The sequence below is a fragment of the Leishmania martiniquensis genome, chromosome 24 (assembly GCF_017916325.1).
Source record: "Leishmania martiniquensis isolate LSCM1 chromosome 24, whole genome shotgun sequence".
Classification (NCBI taxonomy): Eukaryota; Euglenozoa; class Kinetoplastea; order Trypanosomatida; family Trypanosomatidae; genus Leishmania; species Leishmania martiniquensis.
In genome coordinates this window covers 684,336-697,150 of record NC_090159.1, presented here as the reverse complement: position 1 = coordinate 697,150, position 12,815 = coordinate 684,336, and the positions used below count along the sequence as shown (strand labels likewise).

General features: G+C 61.2%; 3 protein-coding genes across 3 annotated transcripts; all 3 read left to right on the top strand.

Annotated features, from left to right (window-relative positions):
• Positions 1–2,155: 2,155 nt before the first annotated feature.
• On the top strand, positions 2,156–5,977 carry LSCM1_05146 (uncharacterized protein; the record flags this gene model as incomplete). Its single annotated transcript, XM_067322619.1, has 1 exon — positions 2,156–5,977. One exon carries the CDS (start codon positions 2,156–2,158, stop codon positions 5,975–5,977), a length of 3,822 nt encoding a protein of 1,273 aa, XP_067178482.1.
• Positions 5,978–7,580: 1,603 nt separating this feature from the next.
• On the top strand, positions 7,581–9,080 carry LSCM1_05145 (uncharacterized protein; the record flags this gene model as incomplete). The annotated part of the gene is made up of 1 exon (XM_067322618.1): positions 7,581–9,080. One exon carries the CDS (start codon positions 7,581–7,583, stop codon positions 9,078–9,080), a length of 1,500 nt encoding a protein of 499 aa, XP_067178481.1.
• A 2,065-nt stretch (positions 9,081–11,145) lies between these two features.
• Positions 11,146–12,360, top strand: LSCM1_05144 (uncharacterized protein; the record flags this gene model as incomplete). Its single annotated transcript, XM_067322617.1, has 1 exon — positions 11,146–12,360. The coding sequence occupies one exon, from the start codon at positions 11,146–11,148 to the stop codon at positions 12,358–12,360; it is 1,215 nt and encodes a 404-aa protein (XP_067178480.1).
• Positions 12,361–12,815: the final 455 nt, after the last annotated feature.

Below are 12,815 nucleotides of genomic sequence, written 5' to 3'. Positions count from 1 at the left end.
GCCTGAGAAGGGAAGAGAACCTTCGACAGTCCAAAGATGGGGAAGAGGGTTAAGGACGACGTAAGGGTTACCTTTTCTTGTTGCGTCCGTATGTGTCTCCTATTGCTCGGCGGCGCTACAGCACTGGCGCGATCCCCTTCCCCTCTCTGTTTAACCTCTGCCTCACTTCCTACCCACCCACCCTGCCGCTCATCTCTGTGTCTTCATTCGCGTTGGATTCTATTGGGTGTGCTCGCTTGCTTGCGTTCAAAACGGCGGCGTGTGTTGCTCCGCGCCGGTCTTTCCTCGATGTGTCTGTCTGTCTCTCTCTCTTCCTTTCGCTGAGTGCTTGTGTATGGGCGCCTGCACGAGTGTCTGTGTCTGTGTGTGTGTGTGTGTCTGCACCAATTCCCTCCCTCTCCCCCTTTTCTCTCTCTCTTCCCCATTTGCTCGAGTGCGGCTCTCCCTCGTGCCGCACGCCCCTTCCGCCCTGCCAGGGTCGCCTCTCTTTTCCGTCTCCACTACTGCAGCGAAACGCTTCGATGCAAAGACTGGAAAAAGAATGATGGCATTCACAGAATCACCATCATTCACCGTGCACGCTCACGCACATGCCACGAGTGGGTGCTGCTGGACGAAGGCGACGGTACTGGGCTGCTTTCGTCTCGCGCAGACTGCATGAGTGCGAGGGAAAGAAAGAGGAGAGGAGTGCCTCTAAACGTGGGTTTGCACTCCTTTGCGCACCGCCGCTGCGGTGGCTCCCTCGCTACCTCGTGCGTCTCTACGCGCTCCCCACCTCCTCAGGTCTCACCTCTGCAACTGCTGTGAAGTAGGGCACCAGGGATCGGCAGTATGAGCCTGCCGCCTCTCTGCCCCCCCCTCCTCCCGCTGCTTGCCATTCGGTGATTCTGATGTGCATGTAACCCACAGCCCAAAGGAAAGGTAAGTGGGTGAGGGGCGTTAATGCCGTGGTGCTGCCACCTGCAGCCTCCCCCCCTCCTCCTCTGACAAGCACACACACACACACTTGACCCACCTCGCATCCCCTCCCCTGCTCTCTACTTGAATCTCTCGCCGTTCGCTCTTCTCTTTGGAAATCTGTTGACTGCTCCTCGGATCCTGCTCGTCTCACACAGCGAGGGCCGGTAGCCACGTAGTACCCGTCCTCCGCCTTCATATCTCGCGCATCTTCCTCTTCCGAGCATACGAGCCTACATTTTTTTCGCACTGAAACGCGCCACCCCCACCTGTTTCTTTTTCTACAGAGTCCTTTTCCTTGACAGGCACGCGGGAGCACGCGCACGCGAGCAGCGGGAGTGCAAGAGGTCTCCTTGTGGACGTGAGAGAGAGGGTAACGACCTGCGGGCAAGTGTGTCGAGGGGAAGCCGGCTATGCTGTAACCAAGGCGCCCCTTCTTTCTGTTACCCTCTCTTTTTTTAGCATCCTTCGTGCAGGAGCACTCGCAGAGCGGGGTGGAGAAGAGAGAAGAGCTGACCTCTACTCCTCCCTCCCCACCAACAACACCTCCCGTCCACTCCCACTCACCGTGAAGTCGGCGCGGGCTTTGTCTCCGCCCCTCCCTCTCCCCCTCTCTCTCTCTTTGCGTCTCTCGGCCGGGTGCAGTACGCTGTGCATCACACCGCTGCTTTGCTTTTCTCTTGAGCTCTATATTACTGCGGCACTGCTTCATTGTTGTTGTCTCCCAACGGTCGTGCCTCCGAGCCCAGGCATCTGCTGTGCGACCGTGCGTGTGTGCCTGTGTGTCCGTTTCACACACACACATACATACATCACTGCACCGTGCAGATTCGCCTCCTCCCTCCTCCCTCGATTGCTTCTTCCAGGCCGATACCCTCTCATTCATTATCTTCCGTTTTTCTTCCTCTCTACGGGTGACTCCCCTCTCTCACTCTCCCCCTTCCTGTCGCCCTTGGCTTCTGCTACTCTGCCGCACGCGTTGCTGCTTTCCCTTTTCCTCTCTCTTGACTTCGTTCCGCTTGAAGGGGCATAACTGTGGTGGTTTGGCACTCATCAGCACGCTCACAGTGCGCAGAACAGGCAGGGGGGCGTGGAGAGGGTGATTGCATGTGCTTTAGCTTACCTTCACAGCATTGCTGCTCCCCTCCTCTCCCCCCTTACCGCCACGCCTCCCCTAAACTGCTCTGCTCCCCAGCAGATGTTCTACTCGGGCTGGGAGTTTCCCGCGCCAACGTTCATGAACGTTGGCGCGCTTTCCGCGGAGCTGCGCCACAGCAGCGTCGCCGGGGATGCTGCCGCAGCCTACCTCACTCAGGACCTCCTTTCGGATGGCGGCGAGGCTGATACCGCTGGGCTGAACACGCCTCCGCGGCAGCAGCCATCTACGTCTTGCGGTGATGGTGGCGATGCTGTGCGGCATCCATCATCAGCTCTCTCGGCAGCCACCGAAGAGGATCTCTCTGCGCTGCCACCCCCGGTACAAAAGCAGCGCTTCCAGGGTCACGCGGCAAGGGAAGTGGGCTGTGTGCTACACCTCGCCGCGAGGGCTGCTCTCTCCTTCAAAGAGATGGAGCAGCAGTTGCACCGCCGCACGACCGGGTCCTCCGATTGCTTCCATGTGAAGAGCAATGCGCCTGCCATGTCTCAGGTGGCGGTAGTGTTTATGGAGTGCGTCGTCACCGATCCATCGGCGCAGCAGGCGGGCAATGCCGCCGGTGTGGCAGAGAAAAACATGAGTTGTGGTAGCTCCGCCGCATCACCGGCGACTAGCCCAGGCAGCAAGGCGACGCTACCGGCGCTGGTGCTGGGGGTCTGCCAGCGGTCCCTGGAGTGGTACAGCCTGCCTGGAGAGGCGGAGAACAGTATTGGCTTCTACGTGGCACAGCGCCTAATCGTCAAGAACGGCTATGAGGACGGAGACGCCGTGAAGCTTCCCGATTACGGGCGTAGCGGGGTGGGCGGCAGTCGCGTCAATTTCGGCGATCGTGTCGGCTGCCTCGTCGACCTTGTCCGCCATCAGCTCTCCTTCACCGTGAACAAAGACATCGTCTCTACCCTCCCGCTTGAGCCCTCACTGGCGGATGGTAGCTACTACTTCGCCATCGGGCTCGCTCGCCGTCCCCAGCAAGCCACAGACGTGGTGGTGCGGTTTTACAGCGGTGCGCAGTGCTTGAGTCAAGATGCACCTCGCTGTAAAGATGGGTTATCCCTGCCGCGTCAAGAACAGCAGCCGAAGAGACAGCCGCCCACGTTCCCACTGGCCAAGTACGTACGCGAGCTCGCACTGCAGTCGGTGGGACGCTGCACCACGTTCATGTCAGGGCAGGAGGGCGAGTCGCGCATTCGAAGGAGTGGAGCAGCATCTTCGAGTGAGCGGCAGCCAAGCGGTGATTTGGCGACGGCAACATCCCACGAGCACACCAAGGCAAAGGGTCCTGATGCACCCGTTGCCAACGCGCTATGCGGCAACCGCGTGCCCCTGACCCCAGAGGCGCTCCGCGACACGCGTGTCACGGCCCTCCTGCGAGACTACCTCTCTGTTCGCGGCTTGACAGGCACGCTGCGGGCGCTGGATGCCGAGCTGCATGAGCTTGCTCCGGCGCAGGGTCAGCTGTACGCCACTGGAGTGGCTGCCTCTGGTGAAAGTTCGGCTGGACCGTCGTCGCTTCGGCCTGCTCTTCCTGCCCCCGCACGTTCTTACACTTCGCATGTCCTTTGGCGCCCTCCCATGCCAGGTGAAGCACAAGAGGCGTGGCGAAGTTACGCAGAGGGCATGAGTCGCCTTCGCACAGCACTGTTGCAAGGGGTAGCCTGTGATGCCGACAGCGCACCGCTGCTACCCCTCCCTGCGCTGCTTGGCCAGCTGACACTGTGGCGTCCATCGCTTGTCTACGCCTTTGCTTCCGTATTTGACGGCCACGTGGCAGCCGCGTCAGCGGGCGGGGGCGGGTGTGCAAATGGGAAACTTCACCGAGGTGATGCGGGCGCGCCGCTGCCACTCTCCCCGTACGATTGGGTGGGGTGTGTCATCCATCCCTCTCTGTTCACGCTGAGCATGCTGGCTCTTCGCCAGGACACTCGCTACCTTGTGCAGTCCTATCAGGCGGTGGAGGAGCTCTGGAGAATCCTGTATACCTATTTGCGTGCGGCGCGCGCGGCATGTCAGGAGATTCACGTGGATCCCAACAGCGATCACCCGCGACCGCGGAAAGGGGTCTCTCTCGCCAAGGGCAAAGGGGAGGCTGTGCCGTTCGCCGGCGCCGCGAACGGCAGCAACAGCAGCAGCAAGCCCGACCAGGCAGACGGCACCGCAACTCGTCAGGGGGCAGCAGGGGAGAGCTCTGGTCATCGCTCTCGCAGCCCCTTCAGCGCGTCTTTTGCCCCGACGCCCGAGGCAGAGCGGCAGGCGCACGCCGCCTTCACATCTTTCTTTACACAGCTCGTGTGGAACCCGACTCGCGCGCTTCCCTCTCCCATGGCGCACATTCACCGTGCCCCACCGCACTCTTGTGGTTCAGGTGCAGCTGCACGCGCAAGCTCACGTGATGCACTCGCATCGGCGTCCCTCGATGCACTGGCTGCACTGGCTGGACGAGTGGACGCCGGCATCGTCTCACACGTAAAGAAAGTGCGCTCCGCTTTGCAGGGGAGTCGCAGCCGCCACTCTTCAGATGCGGATGCAGAGGAGTTCCGCGCTTGTGCTGCAGCGTGTGCCGCTTCTGTGCGACTAGGCAAATCGGCTGCGGCAAGCGGCAACGGTAACGGGATGCAAGAGCGGCAATGGCAACTGCCATCGATACAGCCACAGCCGCAGCAGCGACCGCTCCTCGCAGCGCATGTGGAAGAGGCAATTTTGGTTCTATACCGCAGCGCTGCTGTACCGTCCCCAGCGCCGTCGCGCTCCTCACAGGTGTGCCTCCTGCAGACGCTGACGAGTCTCCATACGCACACCGTCAGCACACTGCGTCAGATGGAGCGATCTGTGAGGAGCAGCGGCCGCAACTCCGGCTTCGCAGTTCGTACTGCCCTGGACTCGATCAATCTCCTCGACACACTCCTACGCACTGTGCAGTATCGCTGCCGGCAGCAAGTGTGGCGGCGTTTTGTGCACGCGGTGGAGGACGTCAACCAGCAGCTGGAGGGCCGGCTGTGGAGCTGGGGTGCTGGGGTGCAGCAGCTCCAGGGAATACAACCTTCATCACCGATGCTGTCGTCGCCGACGCCGCCGGCGGTGATTGCAGGGCCGCGACGGTCGCGTGCGGGCCTCGACGGCTGGCTTGTGGACGACGATGCTGAGGGCGGGAACAGCAGCAGTCACGATGCGGCCATCCATGAGGATGACCAGAGCACGCGGCAGCGGTCGCGAACGGCCATCTCTTCATCCGTCAGAAACGGCGAGACTCCGCCGCAGGAGGCGCTGGCGCCTGGAGAAGAGGGTGAAGGCGATCAGCGGTCACCGGAGATTGCCATACGGCAGATCGCTGCCTTTCCTCGCTACGAGGACCTGACAACGTTCATGCCGTCACTCCGCTCACTCTGGCGACGCGTGGAGGCGCGAGCGGCGCTAGAGCCGTCGTTGCATCTCGTCACGGAGCTCTTTGTGCAGGAGCTGCGGCGGTCACTGGACTTGGCCCCCGCACCGGGATGGCGCCAGAAGACACTTTCAGAGCCGTGCGCTGCTCCTAGCTCTGCACCGTCCTCCCCGGCCACTGTCCCCGCAGAGGAAGTTGCCACAGCAATGACGGCCATGAAGTCAGAACCGAACGTGGTGACAGTGAAGCGCCCCTCGAGTCTCGCGCGTGACCACAGCAGTGCTAGTTCCAGCACCTCGAGCATGCTGCCACTAGGCATGGCACGGCCACCTGGCATAGATGGCGCGGAGGAGGACAAAGACGAGTTCGCAGAGGTGGTGGCACCGAATGAGGGCGAGGCGGAAGCGGTAGCTCGCTGGTTTGCTGAAGAGCTGTACCTCAGCTCCATGTACATGAAGCGTGTTTTCAAGCATATGTCTGGCTCCTAAGTGCGCTATCCCGCATCGGTTGTGCAGAAGCAATATAAGGGGCGTTGGGGCGGCATGATGTCTTGCTTCGGATATACACACTGCCAGTGGTGAAGCGGGTTGCCTCTCTTCATGTAGTGGAAGCTGCGAAGACAGATAAAGGCGGCGAAACAACAGGGGGTGTATATCGGTAACGTTTGTGCAACAGGTGGTATTAGGAGGGAGGGACACCGACGCAGCAGAGGCGTGCCATACACTGCGTTCGGTGAAGCGAGTCATGTCATGACGGGAGGGACGAGGGGGCGGGGGGACTGAGAAGTGGACGCCTGTCTTCGGAGCATCTGCAGCACGGTGCGCGCGTCAGACTTCTGTCCCTTTATGCGTGAGCGTGGCGAGGTGCCCTCCCCATCCGGTTGCGCTCCTGTCCTCTGTACGCTGTCATCGGCCGGCGAATGGCCGCTGCTGCTGCCGCCGCCGCTACCTCACCTCAGGCACTCCCGTCTCTTCCTACCCCTTCCCCATCGCCCTCTCCTCCCTTACTCCCTCCCTCCTCCTCCCTCTTCTCTGTCCATCTTGTTGCACGTGCTCACCTCTCCTGCTCGCTTGGCAGGGTGCGCCCATGTGCTGAGGGGCCTTTCAGTGCGATGGGGGAAAGACGACATGAGTGAAGGCCTAGCACGTCTCATGTCCATCGGCGTAGCCCCCCCTCCCCCACACACACGCACATGCACACCACCAGACTTGCTGACACGCCTGCACAAGCGGCGCCTTTACCGGGTCTGCATAGCTTCGAGGCTGGACGATGGCGCCGCCTATCTTTTCGTTTGCGCACCTTTTCCCTCTCTTGGGAGCTTCGCACGCGGGCCAAATTTTATATGGAACCGCACTCATCCGTAATGATTAGCGGAAGGGAGGGCAAAGGGGCAGGAGGTTGTAAGCCGCTTTTTCTTTTCTCGCTAAGCGTTACACAAGAGCAAAGGCGAGCGCCTGAATGGAGGGTGTGCGGCGGATTCGGCCCACACCCTTGCGCTCCTGCTTCCTCCAGCCCGCCTCCCGCATGGCAGCGAACTCTCTGTCGCTTCCATCTGTGCAGGTGTTTGCCGGCACCCCTTCGGCGTACTTCGCTGAGAAAAAAAAGGGGAAAGGGGGGAGGAAGACAAAAGAGAAACCTGCACGCGCGTTTTTGTACGACGAGGACTGGGCACAGTAGCGGGATGCGTTGAGACATGCTCCCACCTTCTCCGCCGCTCATTGCTGTCGTCACCGCCTCCCCACCAACGTCCACATGGCATGTGCTCGTTTTTTTTCGCCTCATCAGTCACCTCTCCCCTACCCCTCTCCCTTCACCCACTTCCTCTCCCTCTCCTCTGACGCAATCGTGCGGGTTGGGGGGGCCGATGTGAGTGTTGGACACTATGTCGGCCTCGTCCTTCCCATTGTATTTGCCTTTGAGTGGCCACCACCCCAAGCGGGCCTGCACGCGTCGAGCATCGCCACCAACCACTCACGTCATTGCATAGTATCCCACACACAAAAACTGAGAAAGCGGATATTAAAGGCAACTTAGCCGCAGACCCCCGCCTCTCACTCTCCCATCTCCTCCTGGCACCCACCTGTACTCGCGATGTCCGACACTGGCCACGGTTACGCGGAGACCGGGCACACACTTTCTTTGCCGCCTAAGCGCCAGCCGTCTCGCCAAAGCTGTATCGTATGCCTGCCCACAAGCCGTGCAGAGGTGGGCAGAGCACATATCCATGCAACCTCTCCCGGTCGCATCGAGACCCCACATAGTGGCGAGCCTAGCGTAGCGCTGCAGCGCGCGTCGCAAGTTGCGTACGGCAGCGAGGCTGCTCATCCCCCACCACAGGGCTCGAAGCAGCAGGCTGCCCCCACTGCACAGGGTTTCAGCAAGGTGCCATCGAGTGTGCTGGCTGCACCGTCAACGCCTCAGCCGGCGCCGCCACGGTCAACGGAGCTGGAGTTCGGCGACCGTAGCAGTCGTCTCGCCTCACATGTGAAGTGTGTATCAGATGCAAACGCGAAAGCGCCCTCAGCAAGCGACTGCCCACGGGAGGGCGGCGACGCGACCCCTCCTCAGTCACATGTAACCGCCATCATACCGGAGCTGGATACCCCCTCCGACAAGAGTCCATTACCGAAACGCGTAAACTGCCTCGCGGCGGCAGAGGATGACGATGAGTACAAGGGTGGCGTCCCCGCGCCGGCTATCCAGCTGCTCAGCACGAAGCCCACAGCGGCAGCGGTCACTGGTGCCCACCCTACAGCAGCACAGTCCGCTGTGTGGAGCTACAGCAATTCCAAAGAGCCCGGGATGTACTACCGCGATCTTCGGCGGCAGGCAGAAAGTACCCACAGCAATCCTCTGAAGCGTGAACTACAGCAGTCAAGGCCACGCAGTGCATCGGCTGCGGAAGGTTCTGCACGCCAAGAAGCCCCGACATCGAGCGAGGCGAGCTCCGACCGTTGCGGTACGCATAGCGCCCGTAGCTCAGCCCTCCCTTCTCCCCCGGCGGCGGCCGGCCTTGATCTTTCCCAAGTGCACGCCCAACAGAAGATAGACGAGCCCCGAGTCTCGAAGCTGCGCGCGGCGCCAAATAGCGCGTCGCAACACCCGCTGGCACCCAGCCATCAGCCAATGAATGTAGCCACCACTCCGACAACTCCACGGTACAGTACCCGCACTTCCCGCAACAGCGAAGACCCGCTGGAGATGAATACCCCTATCGCAGAGCGGGCACGCCTCATCTCCATGTCCACATCGCGCGGTGCCAGCCAAGCGTCCGAGCACGCTAGAGCGCTGGAGGGTACGGAGCTGCTGCCGGGGCTGCCCCGGCTGCAGGGTCGCCGCACGAACAACGACACCGATCGCTCCTACCGCACCATTACCCGCTTCATCGCGCACCAGCCTGAGGGAGAGCGGCCCGGGCTGGAGGAGATGCTGGCCAACTGCGTCGGCCACGAGAATGAGCTCTGCAGCGCCCTGGGCGAGGCGTACAGTTTCGATTATGAGCTTATGAAGGCAGGGTGCCACCGCAGGTCGGTGTTGCCACTCTTGGCAGATCGACCGCTTGTCGGCAAGAGCGCCGCCCCCTCCTCGTAGCAGAGTTACGGTGCAGCTAGACCACTCGCGGTCGCCGGCGAGTATGACCTTGCGGCCAGGCAGTCGTGAAGCCTCCCTCACAGCCCATCGGCCAGCAAATGTGAGGACCCTGTATCCGCACTCCGGCAGCGGCGGCGCAGAGTCGAAAGAGTGGCGAGAGATCGATGAGGACGAGTGCACGGCATCTTGGCCCAAATCCATGAGCACTCCTCGTTGAAGGATCAGCCTCGTCTTATGATGGCCGCGCGGAGGCGACCAGTGCCCGGCGCATACAAACGCTATCCCGTTCGAGGTGAGAAGAAGACGTCCCAAGAATGAGGGCGATGGTGCACCTCCCCTCACCTCCCTAGCCCTTGCGGTGCTCATTTCGCCACCCACCCACCCCTTCCCTGCAGCTCCTCCAGTCACAGACACACAGAGGGACACACACACACACATATATACATGGTCGAGCGTGCCCATGACGCCTCTGCTCTCAGAGAAACACCTCTTTCCTTTCTCAGTACCTCTACGCGTTTCTTTTTGCCTTTTCTCCTTTTCTTTGCTGCTTTTGCCTTCGACGCCGTCGCCGACCCGCTTCTGCCCACCGCCTGAGAGGTGGAAAGAAATGACAGAGGAGGAGTGAGCGGGGGGAGACGCAGGATGACTCCTTCTTTCCTCCTTCCGCTGTGGGGTGACCCTCGGTGGGCCACACACACACACACCTTCGTCGACGTGACTTCTCAGGGGGGGCGCCGGCGGGCCCACTCCCTGATGGGGAAGCGGTGCAGCCCTCAGTCCTGTCAAATGCCGAGCCGCCTTGCGCCACGACAGTGTCGAGCACCGGCGATCTTGGCAAGTCAGAGCGACCTCGTAGAAGCCGAGGTCATCGCCCGGATGGGCGTGGCGTCGGAGCCACCAGGACGCCTGTACGATCCGAAGCACGGACAGCGTGTCATGGCGACTCGAACGCACTCTACGCGGCCCTCACGCCGCCTGCCCATGTGGGAAGCCTTCGTCATGCCCGAGGGGTGCGCCGCGTGGCGACCGGCGTCGTGGGGGGAGGGGAGGGGGGCGACGTTGCAGCGGCCTGCGAAGCATGTGGGTGTGCAGAGTGCGTGCCGCTTGCCGTGCTCAGATCACCGAGTCGGGTGTGGCTCTTGCACGTGTCTATCCGGGCTGCTTCGCAGCAGCGTGAGGCGATGATCCCTGTTTTGTGGCAGAGCCGGGGCCGTGTCGCGTGACGTCTTGGACTCATCTCGGGCAGAGAAAAGAAGAAGCAGAAGAGGCACGTTCGAAACACGAAAAAATATCCTTATGCCCTTTTTATACACACGCCGAGCATCGCTTTCACCACATGCAAACGTATTTTGTCTTTTTTTTCGTTGCTGTTCATCCTTCATCTAATTGCTCTGATGTCTCAGCGATCGCTACGCGAAAACCGGCGGAACAGCGAAGTCCTCCGTGTGCCATGCACGCATGTCTTTCAACCGCCCTCTCCAGCAGGAGGGGGGCGGGAAGAAGGGAGGGCCAGAGCCGTGGAAGAAGAGCAGGTGCTTCAGTCAGAAGCGATAATGGCTCTCCAGTTCTCGGTAGTATAGTGGTTAGTATACCCGCCTGTCACGCGGGTGACCCGGGTTCAATTCCCGGCCGGGAAGTTTTTCCCTCACCCATTGCCTCCGCACAACCAACCCAGACAGCAGCCGCGATACGCCCAGATGGTGAGGCGGCAGGTCTGCATGTCGGATCAACCTCCGTCTTGGGCCTCTTCTTCCTTCTGTCCCCCCTCCCCGACCTCTCCTCCCAACGTTCCACTCCCCTCTCCGCCTTGACCCTCATGCAGCCCCTTCTGAAGAGGAGAATCAAAGAGGTATTTGCGAGTCGCGCCCACCCACACACCGTGCACACCCGTGTTGTATCGCGGCGGCAGCACGCAGGCAGGCAGGCTCGCACACCAAACATTTTGTTGGCTGTTGTGGTGGCATCCTTCCGTGTGTGACGCCGCCACGCTTGTTGGCACACCCTCCAAGGCCATCCGCATGCATTCCTGTCGTCTCCTTTCGCTTGCCTCCCCCTGAGACACCCGATGCAGCGAGGCCAGAAAACGCGACCTCCGTGCTGCAGCGCGGGGGTGTGGCCAGTCAGTACGACAGTGGTGGTCCTTCTATGCGCACTGCTCTGCGGCTGCTGCCTCGCAGGTGCTGCGGTTGAGGAGGAGCCGCTGGCGCTGCATACAAGCCTGGTAGACCTGCTCAATGCAGAGAACGCGCTGTGGACGGTGTCACTCGGCACTCCCCAAGCCAATGGCCAGCCTGCCGTGTGGACAGCCATGCGGGAGGTGCGTGTGGAGGCGCAGCCCTTGGAGTCGGCTGCTTCCCTTTTCTTCACACCGCCAGCGCTGAGCAGCTCGAAAGACGGCATCGAAAACGCAGAGGAAGGCGCGTACGGCAAGGACAACACGGTGACGGAGAAGCAAAGCGCAGTGCCCAGTGGCGACATCTTTACCCGGGCGCCTCACCCGAAGCCCTTCGGTATCCTCGCACAATCCCTTCACGGTCTGTCTTGTGAGGAATACCAGACCGGTGGGGGAGGACAGCGAAGTGCAGTGCAAGGTCGCTGCTTCTTGCTGCTCGGCGACGGCGAGGACCCCTTTCTGCGGTACAAGGTGGGCAGCACCGGCATCGAGGAAATGAAGAGTGACGGCGAGGAGGCAGCGACCGCAAAGACTACCACATCAGCACGCCGTCGCCGCCAAGGCCGCTCTTCGGCGACAGCGAGCAGCGGCACAGCGGCATCCGGGACGGAGCCGCGGACCGTTCACAGCGCCTCCGCGAGTGGCTTGTGGACAGAGCGAATCCCTGTGCTAGGTGGTAGCCCCGCGGAGGCTTTGAAGAAGGCGAGCACCGACACAGCAGAGGAGCACATCCGTGTTGGAGACATCACCATTGATGAATACATCCGCGAGATGTCAGACGCACGTCGCTCCAAGCAAGTAGTGCTGACGCTCGTCATGGTGGTTGCCCCAAAGGCAAGTGCCTCCGCGGTTGGAGGCACCGACGATGAGATGCACATGCGGCTGGAGTGCATCACCGGCACTTTTTACGAGGACATGCGGAAGCGCACCATGGGCGTGTTAAGAGCGTCGCGCACCCGCTTCTTGGACCGCTGGATTTGGCCTCTGATGTTCGCCGGCGCCATCTACGCGATGGTGGCGGTGACGGTGTGGCTTGTTGCCCGGCGCAAAGCATCTCAGGGGAGTGCAACTTCGGTCGCTGCCGATACGGCGAAGAAGCAGCAGTAATGCGCGAGTCCGCAGAAGCGCAGGCCACGTATGCCGCTGTCAGCGTTCTCCCTCCCTCTCTCTCTCTCTATCGCTACCGTACATGGTGCTGTACGAAGAAGAACGCTGCTGGAGGAACGCGAAGAGAAGCACACACATACACACACATATGCGTGAAGGAAGAAGCCCTTGAACGATTCGCACCGGGAGGGGGAGAGGGAGTAAAGAAGGCCGGCGGTTCCAAAAATCTAGCGGGCGCCAGAGACCAGGTGCATATACAAATAAGCTTAACGGGAGAGACGTTTGCAATGCTTGTCGAACCTCACCCCTCCTCTCTTCCGCTCGGCGTGCTCTCTCGTCATTCCAGCGGTCTTTCGAGGACTGCGCCGGGAGACATGCACACGCGGCTCAGCTAAGGATGGCCCTCGGGCGTCTACGTACGCTCTCCCCGCTCGGCGCGCTCTCTGTCCTACCGC